General features: G+C 44.6%; 1 protein-coding gene across 8 annotated transcripts in view; it reads right to left on the reverse strand.

The window, feature by feature from the left end:
- Positions 1–13563, reverse strand: part of Osbpl1a (oxysterol binding protein like 1A) — a 187676-nt gene that overhangs the window by 101510 nt on the left and 72603 nt on the right. For 6 of the 8 annotated variants that reach the window (XM_028876667.2, XM_028876666.2, XM_037196958.1 and 3 more), the window contains one exon: positions 11904–12010. In XM_028876667.2, coding sequence (XP_028732500.1) covers positions 11904–12010 — 107 coding nt within the window. Of the gene's footprint in view, positions 1–2633; positions 3434–11903; positions 12011–13563 lie in introns of those variants that run through there. The other 2 variants (XM_028876669.2, XM_028876673.2) reach the window with 2 other exon arrangements.

The raw sequence follows: 13563 nt of genomic DNA on the forward strand, positions 1-13563 counted from the left end.
CATTTCAACTTTACACAAGTTCTAGGAACAACAGAAGAGTGAATACTACCAAATTGATTTGATGAGATCAGAATAACCTCACAGAAAAACCTGACAGACAGAAAAAGAAATTATAAGCCATTCTCATTTATAAAAAGAAGCCAAATTCCAAAGTTTAGCATTTTTTCTGATTTGAAAAAAATATAAGGATGAAATGTGAAGATCATTAATATGGCAAGTGGTATTTATAAACTATTTTTGAGTGAATTTGTAGAAGTTACTTTTTTAAAAAAAAAAATCACAGAAGAATGTGGATTCAACATCTCAGTGTCTATTCCTCAAAGCCCTGGCCAGGAAATAAAGAACAAGAAAAAGAAATTCCAAACATGAGGACTAAAAGAACAGAACAGAACTGTCATTCCTTGCACAGAACCCAGAGGTAATCACAGTCTATGTTATAATTTCTACTCCCTTGCTCTCCTTCCATCAACTCCGCTGCCTCCTCCCAAGCCTTGAGTGTAAACCAGCACCATGGGCACACTGCAGCTCTTACCTGTATTTCCCAGCATGCCTAGCCCCTGTCCTCACCAGGAGCTCTCCTGTATTTCCCAGCATGCCTAGCCCCCTGGCCTCACCAGGAGCACTCCTGCACTTCTGACTGATATTTCTTGGTGTTCCTGCTATCTCCTTTTCTTACACTTGTCTTCCACGTGCCAATATTCATTCCTGTGATTTCAAATTTTTCCAAGCTTTTTGTCTATTGGTATTAACTCGCTTTTGAGGCTATGGACAAAAGGGTGTTTAGGTGATTCCCAGCAGCTTTTCTAGGACAAGTAAGGGTGTATCCACATGCCAGGCACTAACTAGTCTTCCCACATTCCCGTTCCCTACTTATCCAGTAATTTACACCAGGGAGCTAGGAGTCAGCCGTGACTCCGCCTTCCCCTTCATTCCTCACATCCAATCCAGCTCCAATTTGTAAATCTCTCTCTCTGCTCTGCAACTTTCTTAAGTCAAACTCGATTCCGTCTTATTATCTCTCTTGAATCCCTGTACCTGGTTGTCCTGATTTCGGGCCTGTCCTTCTTCTAAAGAGCAAATCAAATCAAACCTCTGCCTTGATTAAAATCTTCCAGGGACATTACTGCTCAGCGTAGGTTGAAAACTCCTTAAACACATTCCACTAAGTCCTGAGAAAGAGATCTTGTCCTCTCCCCGCTCTGCTGATGTTCAGCCCCTTCAGCTGCATTTGACTTGTTGCTTCTGTAAAATCTTCAGTCCCAGGCTCCTGCAGGACTCTCTCCAGAGTGCCTAGATGATAGGCAGGAGCCCTATACTATTAAGAACTCGTTACCTTATATATATTACTTTAAATATGTACATGAGTAATGCATTTCATTTCATTGTGGGATAATTGAGTTATTTTCCCCCATTTTGTAGAGTATAGAAAGACAGAGTGAAAAGATTATGTGGTCATTTTTACCACCAGTGAAATTCTTGAAAATTAACCTATAAAAAGCTCCTAAAGAGGACTAGAATCCAGCAACTATATTCATAAGGATCCGAATTCCTTTAAAATTCCATCATGGCAAAAGTAACCCAGAGACATCAGCCCACATAGCTGCCCAGTGGCTACATTCAGATCAGCCTACACAGTTACCTGGTCCCTACATTCAGAATAAACACTTAACAGGCCAAATTTGAACCACCTTGCCAAATCATCGGTTTCGGTGCTAATCAAACATTACACGAGAAGCTTCATTCTGTGGGATGGAAAGTTTGTCTACCCTACACAGTCCACCAACATGGACTGCAAGCTTTTCTCTTTCACACTGCTTTCTGCCAAGCAATGCTCACCTTCAAAGCCAAATGCCTTCCTCGAACCTAATTAAAATGAAGAAACTTTTAATAGCTTCCATAACTCTGAAGAGCTGTGCTCAGCTCTACCCGTCTTTCTCTCCTGACAGTCTCCCTTTAAACACAGAAAAATCCAGCCCAGCTGAAAACCAGATCCTCTGAATGCTAGGAGTGAGATGCTGGCCAGCCTAACCTACAAAGACAGTGCATGAGTAATGAGAAACCCTTAACCAAAACCTTCCAAAACGAAAGCCCCCAGACACACCACACACACTCTTCCTCAACCCTCACATACACTTCCCTGCCAGCTCCCGAAATTTCAGTGATCCCTGAAACTGCGGTAGTTAAGTTCATGTCAATGTCAACCAGAGAAGAGACGAGAGAAAAAAAAAAAATCACTAACTTGGAAGGTTATTTAGGACAAATTGTCTTTTACTGCCTGACTCTTTCCACTCCAGCTTGCTTGACCTAATACGAATATTTAAATGAAGCAACAGCCAAGGGCTGTTCCCTGGGGGCTCTTCTAGGAACCCAAGGCACAGACACCGGGCAGAACGCCGCCCCCGCCCCGGAAGAAAAGGGGACACTGTGTCTCCTGGCTACATCACCCCTCCCCATGCAGTCACAGCTCCAATGGGCTCCACACAAACCCGTCCAACTATTTTTGGATCAACTCACATCCCTGGATCACATCTGGCTGCTCCCCTCTTCCTCGCCCGCCCGGTGTCCCGGCCACCCCACCCCCCATCCACCAGAGCTGCCAGGGAAGGGCTGAGCAAGCACACAAACCCACCCACCTGGGCTGGGTCTTGAAGACCCAGGCTGGTGCGCGGCACCCCAGCTCCACGACAAGCTTCGGCACAGATGTTTTCGGCCTGCTCTCCTCCCCTCCAGCCGATCTGATCAGCGAGGCGCGACCCAGGGCAGTACCGCAAGGTCTCCCTAAGTCACCTCTGCGGCCCGCCCCTGGTTGGGCAGCAGCGCCCGCCTTCCCGGCGGCTGTTGAGGTAGGGCAGAGGCGCGGCCGGTGGCCCAGGACTCTGTCGCTTGGCCACAGAGGTCGGCTCTGCCCCTCGCCTGGCCGCTGGGCTCAGCCTCAGACCCGCCCTCCAGGGCTCACCCGCCCGCAGAGTCCCAGCCAGTGGAGCTGAGCCGAGCGAGCGGGCGGGCGGCGTGGCCTGCAGCCTGCAGCGGGCGGTTCCCTTCTTCGTGGCTGTGGTCTCGGTCCCTCCTCCCCAGCGTGGCGGCTCCGGGAAGCTCAGGTAGGGACTGCCGCCAGGGAGAGCCTGCCGGCAGCCTCCAAGCCGCTGAGATTCTCCAAGGAGAAGTAAGGGAACTGTTCCTAGTGTGCAGCGTGAGCAGCGCACACAGGCTCCTGCAAGGTCCTAGAGTGGCCTTGTGCTCAAGCCCTCTCCTTGAGAACTTTTAAACGGCCAGCACGCTGCTAAGAGCTGAGGAAACTCAGGAAGGCAAATGGAATGCTCTTCTTGCAGTCTTGGCTTCTACAGAAGGGCTCACTATCCCTAAAGCAGAGCCACTGAGTATGAGCTGGAGCTGAGCAAAGAGCCGGACACTATGCCCTGCTGACCGACACTCCTGAGAGCCGGCTTTGAAGGGCAGACAAGGACGGCGGACAGCAGGGGCAGGCAATGCCCCAGACAAATACACACTTCTGACACGCTCATGAGACTTCTGGGTAACTAGGAGGCTCCAGTGGAGAAACAAAAGAAACTAATTTCTAAAATGTACACACCTGTCCTCCACTTCGGAGAATACTTTACTGAGCCGAGCAGCGATAAACAAAATTGTATTTATTTAACAAGTCACAGAGTACCTCGTGTTCCTTTAGATCGGTGGCCAGTCTATTTGCAGGGCACACAGGGCTCACTCAGAAACCTTGGAATCCATGTCTGGAAAGTGTCAGAGTGCCTTTGAAAATTCTAGACTGATATCCAAGCACTCTTGTACTTAGAAAAGCCACACTTGGCAGAGAAGGGGAGGCCCTGGCTACAGAATCCTTCCCCTTTGGGCGCAAAGATCTAAAAAAAGAATTCAGCTTACAGAAGAGGTCCTCAGCACAGCAGGGAAACAAGAAAAGTTACTTTGTCTCAGGAGGCAGCTCACAAGGCTCCTGACATGGGGGAGGGAGGGGCGCTGTATTGACCACAGGAACCTGCCTTCCCCTGTCTCAGTTTTCAGATCTGGAAGTGGAGTTCCCAAACAGGTATTAATTTGCTTGAGGCTGAAGCAGCAGAGTTCAGATAGAGACCGATGACCCAAAAGCCACGCTCCTTCGTCTGTACAGCCACTGTGTAATCATTCAGATACCTACTAACTACCCACAGCATGCCACACCCCATGCCACAGGTCTAAGTAAGAACGCTAGTGTGGTATGTACAACCAATGGTACAACCAATGCAATGTGGAGGACAACAAGAAGTCCTGGAGCAGGAGGAGCATCTAACCTGGTCTTGAAGGGTGGAGACTGGGATCAGGAAATGGCAGTTATCCCTAGCGCTATCCTGGGAACCTTACCAGAGCAGCCATGGAGAAATGTCCCCTGGGATGGAGAAAGGGGGGTGTGAGACTGACAGAAATTAGTCAAAACAGGACGAAGAAGAAGGGTCAACTGGGGACAGTCCCCATGGTGACAACGGTAACTCAGTGGTGACTCTGAGTTGGATAAAGAATGCAGTTTTAGACGAACCGGTCTTGAAATACCTCCTACAGAAACACATCAAGTGTTCAAAGGCCAGCTGGCATACTGATTCAGAGCACAGAAAATGTCCAAGGTAGGAGTCTAAACAGTTGTGTATTTCTAAGTGAAAGGAGTAGGTACAACTAATCATCCAGGAAGGATGCTATAGAAAGACCACCCACATACTACTAATATTTAAGGCACGGCAGGAGAAGTAATACCTCAGAGGGTGAATACGCAAGGGACAGAGAAGTCATAAAGGACAAGGAAGCCAAAAAAGAGATGTACCATGGGGGCACAGAATATTTTAAAAAACAGTAAGTAGCAAAATGTCACGTCCTTCAGAAAGCAAGCAAGATAATTTTCAAATGTCCTCTAAGCAGGCTTAGTGCACACAATCTGTAATCCCAGCACTAGGGAGGTAGGGGCCAGAGGATCAAGAGTTCAAGGTTATCCTTGGCTACAAAGTGAGTTTACATGAGCGCCTGTCTGGAACAGCGACGACAAACACGTGCCCTCCTTTAACAAGGAGACACTAAGCACCACGTCTGAGGCGCAGCAGAAGAACCTGGAAGGAGAAGTGCCACGTTTTCAGGAATGGACTGGAAAGGGATGCAGAGACAATTCTCTATGAATAAGAGAAGGAAGAAAGGAAGGTGCGCATGCCCACACACGCTGCAGGGAGGGGATGGTATGGACTCATGGAGTGTGCCCTGACTTCCTAGTGGGGAGGGGCGGTGCTGGAGGACCTGTCCTCACCATCAGCAGAGGACAAGAGCAGGGGGGCACAAAAGGATGAGGTGCTGATGGAAAGCAAGCACAGGAAGTCAAATGAACATCATCAGAGGTCAAACCCTGGAAGAGTGGCAACCCACACAATCACGTGATTTCTTCAAAGGGATCAGTGTCCTATCCAGAGAGCAGCACAGACTGGTCACCTTTCAGATGGTCCAGTCTGGTATCTGGATCTTTCCATTACACCATCATCACCATCCATACATCTGGGTCACCTCTCCTCAGCAGCAGGAGGCTTAACATGAAAGTATGCAATGCTTATAAGTGAGCTTTTAGCAACTTCAGACAGGCAGGTTCCAGACTTGGAAAAACTGGTTTGACTAAGCACACAGGAACACCCAAACAAGGGAATGCCAATGATGGCTCCCATGTCTCACTGTACCACACCAGGACCTGGTGAGAAAAACCATAGAAATAATTTATAAAACAAATTTCTAGCTTTTTGTTGTTGTTGTTTTGTTTTGTTTTTTTGTTTTTCGAGACAGGGTTTCTCTGTGTAGTTTTGCACTTTTCCTGGAACTCACTTTGTAGACCAGGCTGGCTTGAACTCACAGAGATCCCGAATGCTGGGATTAAAGGCGTGTGCCACCACCGCCGGAGAAATTTCTAGCTTTTTGAGAAAGTCTCAGACCAAGTTAGAGGGAGAAAACATCCACCACCACAGCATCACTATTTCCATTGTAAAGATCAACAAATGGGGTTGGGGAAGCCTCAGGCAGCGATGTACTTGCCTTGCACGCTCCAAGAAAACCTGAGTGGAAAAACTGGGCCTGATGGCTCACACTTGTAACCCTGAGGGCACAGGACACAGGTGCAACCCGGGGCGTGCCAGCCAGTCTAGCCTACTTGGCAAATTCCAGGCCAATGACAGCCTTGTTCAAAACACAAGGTGGGTGGCGTCAGAGGAACAACAGCCAAAGCTCTCCTCAGGCCTCCCAACCTCCCACCCCACCCCCGAGCACACATCACACGCAAGTGCACACACACACCAAATTTTTCAGCTTACTTGGGAATATTATCATTTTCTCAAACAGTTTTTATTTTTTATTTACTTACTTAACTTATTTATTTATTTACTTACGGTTTTTCGAGACAGGGTTTCTCTGTGTAGCTTTGCGCCTTTCCTAGACCTCACTCTGTAGTCCAGGCTGGCCTCGAACTCACAGAGATTCACCTGCCTCTGCCTCCCGAGTGCTAGAATTAAAGGTGTGCGCCCACCACCGCCAGGCTCAGTTTTTGTTTTTTGTTTTAATAAATAAAACTGTCTGCAGTAATACTTCATTTATCTACAGGTTATAATGAAAACTGTAGCCATGTAGCTCACATGAGCATTCCCCAAAAAAACAAAAACAGGCACAAATTACAGAAACAGAAGACACAAGACTCACGCACAAAGGTCCACGAACACTGAAACTGCCTTAGTTCCCATATCAAGCCAGCCTACTCAATCAAGAGTGTGATTTTACCGAGTCTGGTACTCTGCTTTCCTCACAAATAAACAGTATTAGACCAAGTAAATCAAAAAGGGTCAGTATTCCACTGCTAAATGCAAGCACATAGCTATTATAAAATCCAATTTAAAGGCATGATTAGACTGTTCTCTTTAGCACAATCCTGTGAATATTTTCTTAAAAGTATCTCTGTAACAAGGCAAAGAGTAATGGCTGACATGCAAAGAGACAATCTCATGACACCTGTTTAAAATTTTTACATTTAAAACTGTTTTAAATTTTTACATTCTAAAATCAGTGTGTGGGCTGGAGTGTGGCAGAATGTAGAATGCTTGCCTAGCATGCACAAGGCCCTGGGTTCTACCTCTAGCACTGCGGAAAACAACAATCAAAGCAAGGGAACATCTTTTAAAATAACTGCCAAGTAAACAGACTAGAATAAGAACAGGTTTGTGTTGCTAAGGGCTCAGCAGCTCACAGCCGTCCCAGTGTGTTCTGAAGCAGGTACAAAAGAGGTGTTTGGGGCTGGAGAGATGGCTCAGAGGTTAAGAGCACTGGCTGTTCTTCCAGAGGTCCTGAGTTCAATTCCCAGCAACCACAAGATGGCTCACAACCATCTGCAATGAGATCTGGTGCCCTCTTCTGACCTGCAGACATACATGCTATATACATAATAAATAAATAAATCTTTAAAAAAAAAAAAAAAAAAGAGGTGTTTGGCCATGAAGATCTCCCTCAGTCTTCAAAACCATCACGTGTTTTCAGTTGGCCACCACATTGACAAGGAGGATGTATTAAAAACAAGACATTAGGACGGGTGGTGGTGGCACACGCCTTTAATCCCAGCACTCGAAGGCAGAGCCAGGTGGATCTCTTGAGTTCGTGGCTAGCCTGGGCTACCAAGTGAGTTCCAGGAAAAGGTGCAAAGCTACACAGAGAAACCCTGTCTCAAAAAACCAAAAAACAAAACAAAACAAAAAAACCAAGAGATTAAGCAGCTAAGCTAGGAATGAGACACAAGTCTGCATGTCTTCAAAACTTATGATTGCTCTTCTAATAAAAGCTCCAGATAGTAGAAATGCAATTTATAAAGACATTACAGAACATAATCATGCCACTCTGATCTCGATTAGGCTACTCCATCCCTATGCTGAGATTCTACTGAATTTGAAAGACAAACTTCAAGTCGGCGTAGTGGTTTCTGCTTGTAATACCAGCACTCTGGAAGCATTGAGCGTTCAAGGTCAGCTATGGCTGTGTACTGAAAACTTGTCTTATGATGATGATGATGATGATGGGGACTGAAGAGATGGCTCAGAGGTTAAGAGCACTGGCTGCTCTTCCAGAGGTCCTGAGTTCAATTCCCAGCACCCACATGGTGGCTCACAACCATCTGTAATGAGATTTGGTACCTTCTTCTGTATACATAATAAATAAATCTTTTAAAAAAATCTTAAATAAAAAAAAGATGACGATGATGAGGATGATGATAAAGGAAGAAATAAAAACTTCATAGACACTACTTATTATTCACTTTTCATTTCTCCCAAAGAAATCCAGGCATTTTATTGTATATTTCTGAATGCTATCTTAAAGGTACACTGAAGTCTGGAACATTAAATACCAGCTACTAAGTGAGAAGCTGTCCATGCCATATGTTACATTCCCTGTGTAACTATGCACCTGGAGGCAACTGATCCTGTATTATTTAGACATTTCACTTTACAGAAACCCATCACATACTTGGCTGAAGACTGAAAATGAAACCAGGCCTGCTACACTTTCAGCCGAGGGCGGGCTCCTGACAACTTCCTGTGTGTCTCCTTTACATGAGACATCAAAGCCAGGGGCACTGTCACACACTGCTACTTACATGCAAGTGACGAGAATGGGAACAAACAGAATCATCCCAAGTGTAGGGAAATTGTTGTTTTTTTTTTTTTCTTTTCTTGTGGGGGTTGGTGAACAGTTTCACGATGCTGCCCAGAGTGTTCTCAAACTCAGCATGTGGTCCAGGCTATCTTTGAACTCATGGTGATTCTCCTGCCTTAGCCCAAGTGCTGAGATTACAGGCATGTGCCACTCCACACTTGGCATTCAAACACAGTTTCCTTAGACAATGCTGCCTTTGCTCAAAGACAAAGCCATGCTCAAGACCCAGAGAGTCAGTATATCACGGGATGTTATATAAAATCTTACAGTTACAACTGTAGGTTTTTATTCACAGCTCAGTGCTCTCCAGGCACCGGGCATTCTGCTTATGCTACTGCATTTAATTTTCCTGGAAAACTTTAGAGTCTAAAAGAATTTAATAGTCTCACCACCAAGGTGAATACTTTTGTCTATCTAGATTGATTTTCAGTAGGAGATGGGTTATATACTGTTTTATTAAGCAGATATTTTAAAAATTAAAACACATGTGTTTTCCAGAAATTAAACACACACCAACCTAACTATTGTTCAGCCTTAAAAATCATAATCCCCTAGAACAAACAGGATCTGAACATTCATTAGGTACCACATGAGAAATGAGAGACTTGGTTTACATCACGCTAAATACTGTATGAGGTCAGAATATAATTTGTTGATTCCAAAGTTATGATCCCAGTTCAGATCTACTTAGAACACTATATCATCCCTCATTTAAACAAACTAGTATATGAAATCTGCAAGCCACCACAAACAGAAATGCTGAGAAGCGATGTTTTTAGAAAAATTGACATTTAATCATTAAAAGGTATAATGGTGTGAAGGTTGAGGACAGTAGGCTAGGCATGTTTGCTCTAGGTTGTAAAAAGACAGCATCTTGTGGGTTGTGTCTTGCCCTGGGTGACTCTATTTTGTGCAACAGCATTTGCCCCATTTCGGGTGAAAGTGCTAATGCAGAATGACTTTATCTGGTTTGTGCAGGTAAACAACTGCCATCTGTACAGCACAAACCATGGCACAGACCAACAGCTAGCTTATTCACACCAAGTAAAACATCACCTTCAAACTTAGCCAAGGAAAATGTGGGCATGGGGGCATGCCAAAGCCGAATCAGAAAACCAGGTCCAAGGACACACCACACACACAGCAGACAAACGAAGGCCGAAACCCCCAACATGTAGGAGAACGAAGCCGTGCGCACACACACACACACACACACACACACACACACACACACGGGAACGTGGCACACACCTGACAAAACCATCAGGCGCACAGTATTCACCTGCAGGGAACTTCGGCTCTCTCCCTAAAAGCAGATTACTGCACTTATCTGACACACCTGAACTGCCATTTGTCTAGACTTGGACTGACCCCTTGAATCAGCTCTGCCTGAACAGGCTCTGCCCGTCTCCACTGCATAAGCTTTGTGACCTGACTTCTAACTCCCTGCCTTGGTCTCTGTCCCTGCCAGCTCTCCAGTCCTGCCTTCCCAGACCCTCTGCGGCCTTCTGACTTCCTCGCCATTCAGTACCCTGTATCTCCTTACTTTCTGTTTGTTTGTTTGTTTGTTTGTTTTTGTTTTTCAAGACAGGGTTCTCTGTGTAGTCTTGGTGCCCGTCCTGGATTTTGCTCTGTAGACCAGGCTGGTCTTGAATTCACAGAGATCCACCTGGCTCTGTCTCCTGAGTGCTGGCATTAAAGGTGTGCGCCACCGCCGTCCGGCCACATGTATGATCTTTAGACTTACAGTTAGAATAAAAGAATTTATGACTACCAATAACAGTCAATCAAGCAAAATCAGAAGTATGGTAAATTACAATCAAGAAAATTGACTTAGCTTATAGATGCACTTTTATTAGAAGTTATAAAGCATTTTTTAATTATTTTAAATTATGTGTATATGGGAGATTAGAGGGAAGATGTGCACCTGAATGCAGTGCCCAGAGTCTGGAAGAGGGCCTTGGATCTCCTGGAGCTGGAGTTACAGGCAGTGTGAGCCAAGCAATTTAGGTTCTGGGAACCTAACTTGGGTCCTTTATAAGAGTGGCAAGTGCTCCTAACAATTGAGCTCTCTCTTCTGCCTTGGGAACACTACTGTTCAATCAATCCTGACACTATGGAAAGAGAAACACATACATGTCTATAACAAAGAACATATACACTACTAGAACACAGCAGTGTGATGCACAATAGTGTGGAGGTCGAGGCAGGAGGATCATGAATTTGAGGCCAACCAGGGCTACCATGCCTGTCTGAAAAAGAGGCTAATGATAATAAAATGCTTAATGCACAGTTAAGGTTTCCTATGGCTGTGACATAATTCTTTTAAAGACTGTTTTCAATGAATTCATACTAATGTTTTCTTTTTTTCTACATAAGAATATCATATATGAGATTTGTAACACACATACAAAGGCAGAATTTTTAAATTTGCATATGAATTTGTCAGGCTTCTGCTTTACCTAGGGGAGAACAAAATGTCCAATCTTTGCATAAAAAAGGAAAAAAAAAACATAAAACCAGCTGAATGTTTCTGATTTTATCAAACCCAATTTCTGACCAAAAATGCAAATAAATTATAACAAAAAGAAATTTGTTATCTTAATTCCAAAAATAAATGTCAAACATATATCTATAGACAATAAAATGAAATGGAAATTTAAAAAAACAGACAAGTAAGAAAAACAGCAGCTCAGACGACCAAAAAGACATTTTACAACATGTTAATCCCTGGAAAAAGAATAATGAATGGACATGCACAGCGCTCTTACTCAAATCTGGCAATCCAATGGCATACTGTTGAACAGGAAAGCAGGAGAGGAAGGGTCATGGTGGAGTTCAGTTCAGAGAGGCCATCTAACAATAGCCTGGTTCTAGATGTCAGGCGTTCTGGACCTTTACACGCAGAGGTTAGTTCAAGTCTACTCTCCCACCCCCTCACTGAAGTGTCACACCAACGTGGGTAATCAGTGTTACACATGTTCACTAAGTATGGCTGCATCATTTCACAACCGCCCTATCTGACCAAGAACGAGTCAGTTCTGAATTGTGATGGAAAATGAAGTTTTCATTTCCTTTGCTGATATTCATTTTGTACTACTTCTGAATAGCTTGAACGCAGTGGCTTATTAGATAGTAAGCATGTGACACGCAAGCAATTGCTTTTAAAAATTCAGTTCTGAATGACCTACCCCTTCTTGCTTAGTGAAGAGGTTAAGGCAGTCACTCAACGCCACGCACGTCTCTCTGGAAGCTTCCGAGACCACTTCGGCTTTCTGCAGAAATGATGGCAGCATGTCTACAAGCAAACACAAGTGGGTGGGTACACACAGTGGGTGAGGTGTGAAGGAACGATGACGTGAAACCCCAAGCACTCTGTCCACTACTGCACGTGTCCTCCCTGCTGTGTGGACGGGGACATCAGTGTGTCCTTCCCGCTGTAGGTCAACAGCTGCTGCCATGGCATGCATCAGTTAGGACCAGAGAAGGACAAGGCCGCTGAAGGACAAGGTCTGCCACCCCAGAAAGACAGCTAAGACGTTACAAAGCCCACAGGGACGGACAGTCTTGGATGCTTAAGGAAAGCAGCCAAGAGGGCAGGAAGTGCTGCTTCCAAACACCATGTTTCCCTTCATGACAGCCCCTGCTGGGTAAGTAATTTTATTCAAAAGCGAAGTGCTAAAGAGAGACAAAACTAATCTGTGGCTGACATGGAGGCGAACATAGCTGGAGGCGGCATTAATTCAACTTCCTCTAGCTCTCATTTGGAAAAGGGTTTGGCGTAAATGGATATTTGTACTTTCAAAACTGTATCCCCTTTGGAAGCCCACTGCCTGTCCATATGCTTGGGCTGGGGACAAAGAAGAAGATGACAGTACCAGACCCAGACTGTCAGGCAGGACAGAGCTTAACCATTTACCCACCCAAAAAAAAAAAAAAAAAAAAAAAAAAGAAAGAAAGAAAAAAAAAAAAAAGAAAGATGGAAGGAAGGAAGGAAGAAGGAAGGAAGGAAGGAAGGAAGGAAGGAAGGAAGGAAGGAAGGAAGGAAGGAAGGAAGGAAGGAAAAAGAGAACAAGAACAATATAGGTGAGAGAAAGCTGAAAAACAGACATTTACCACTTGCAGTGAGTAAAATGCTGTGAGTAGCCTGTCCAGATTCATGCAAGATAAATGCTTGGCTTTCAGTTAATTGCACACTGCAATCATTTAAATTTATTCTTTCAACTAAATAAAATTCTTAGTATCTAAGAAACTTTTCATTAAAATAAAACTGAAAAAGAAAAATCTGCAGCTTTCTTTGTATTTCAAATAATCTTGACTTATTTAAAACAATGTTAAGACCACAGACAAGGCCAATTAAGCCAAAGAAAAACTTAGCAAACGTCAGGCCATGAGCAGTAGGTCCCACTACAATGCCAACACTTCCGGCTTGAGAGGAGTGAGGGTCTGAGGAGACATCACTAAAAACATGTGTGGAACTGTTAACATCACCACAAAGGGTGGTGGACTCTAAACACCAATCTTCCTCAGTCTTGCTTCAAATATTCCACGACTGTCTACATTAACGTGATTTTAAGGAAAAGGGTCCTATGTATAAAACTATTTATCCAAACATAAGGCAGAAGAGAACAACAGAAGGGGAAAATGAGCCAACACAGAAATGAACCACCTTTCCTTAATATCATGGCAGGCAGAGCCCACGGTGTCCCTGGGTCCCCACAGTTCCCCAGTGACAGCTACTCTAAACGAACACAAAAGGCTGAAAGCGGCTATACTCTGAAATATATGACTTTACATACTTAGTCTTTCGTTTTGGATCTTTGGTATGCACACCATCAAGGTTTATTCTCT

This window comes from Peromyscus leucopus, chromosome 19, assembly GCF_004664715.2.
Source record: "Peromyscus leucopus breed LL Stock chromosome 19, UCI_PerLeu_2.1, whole genome shotgun sequence".
In the NCBI taxonomy this organism is placed as follows: Eukaryota; Metazoa; Chordata; class Mammalia; order Rodentia; family Cricetidae; genus Peromyscus; species Peromyscus leucopus.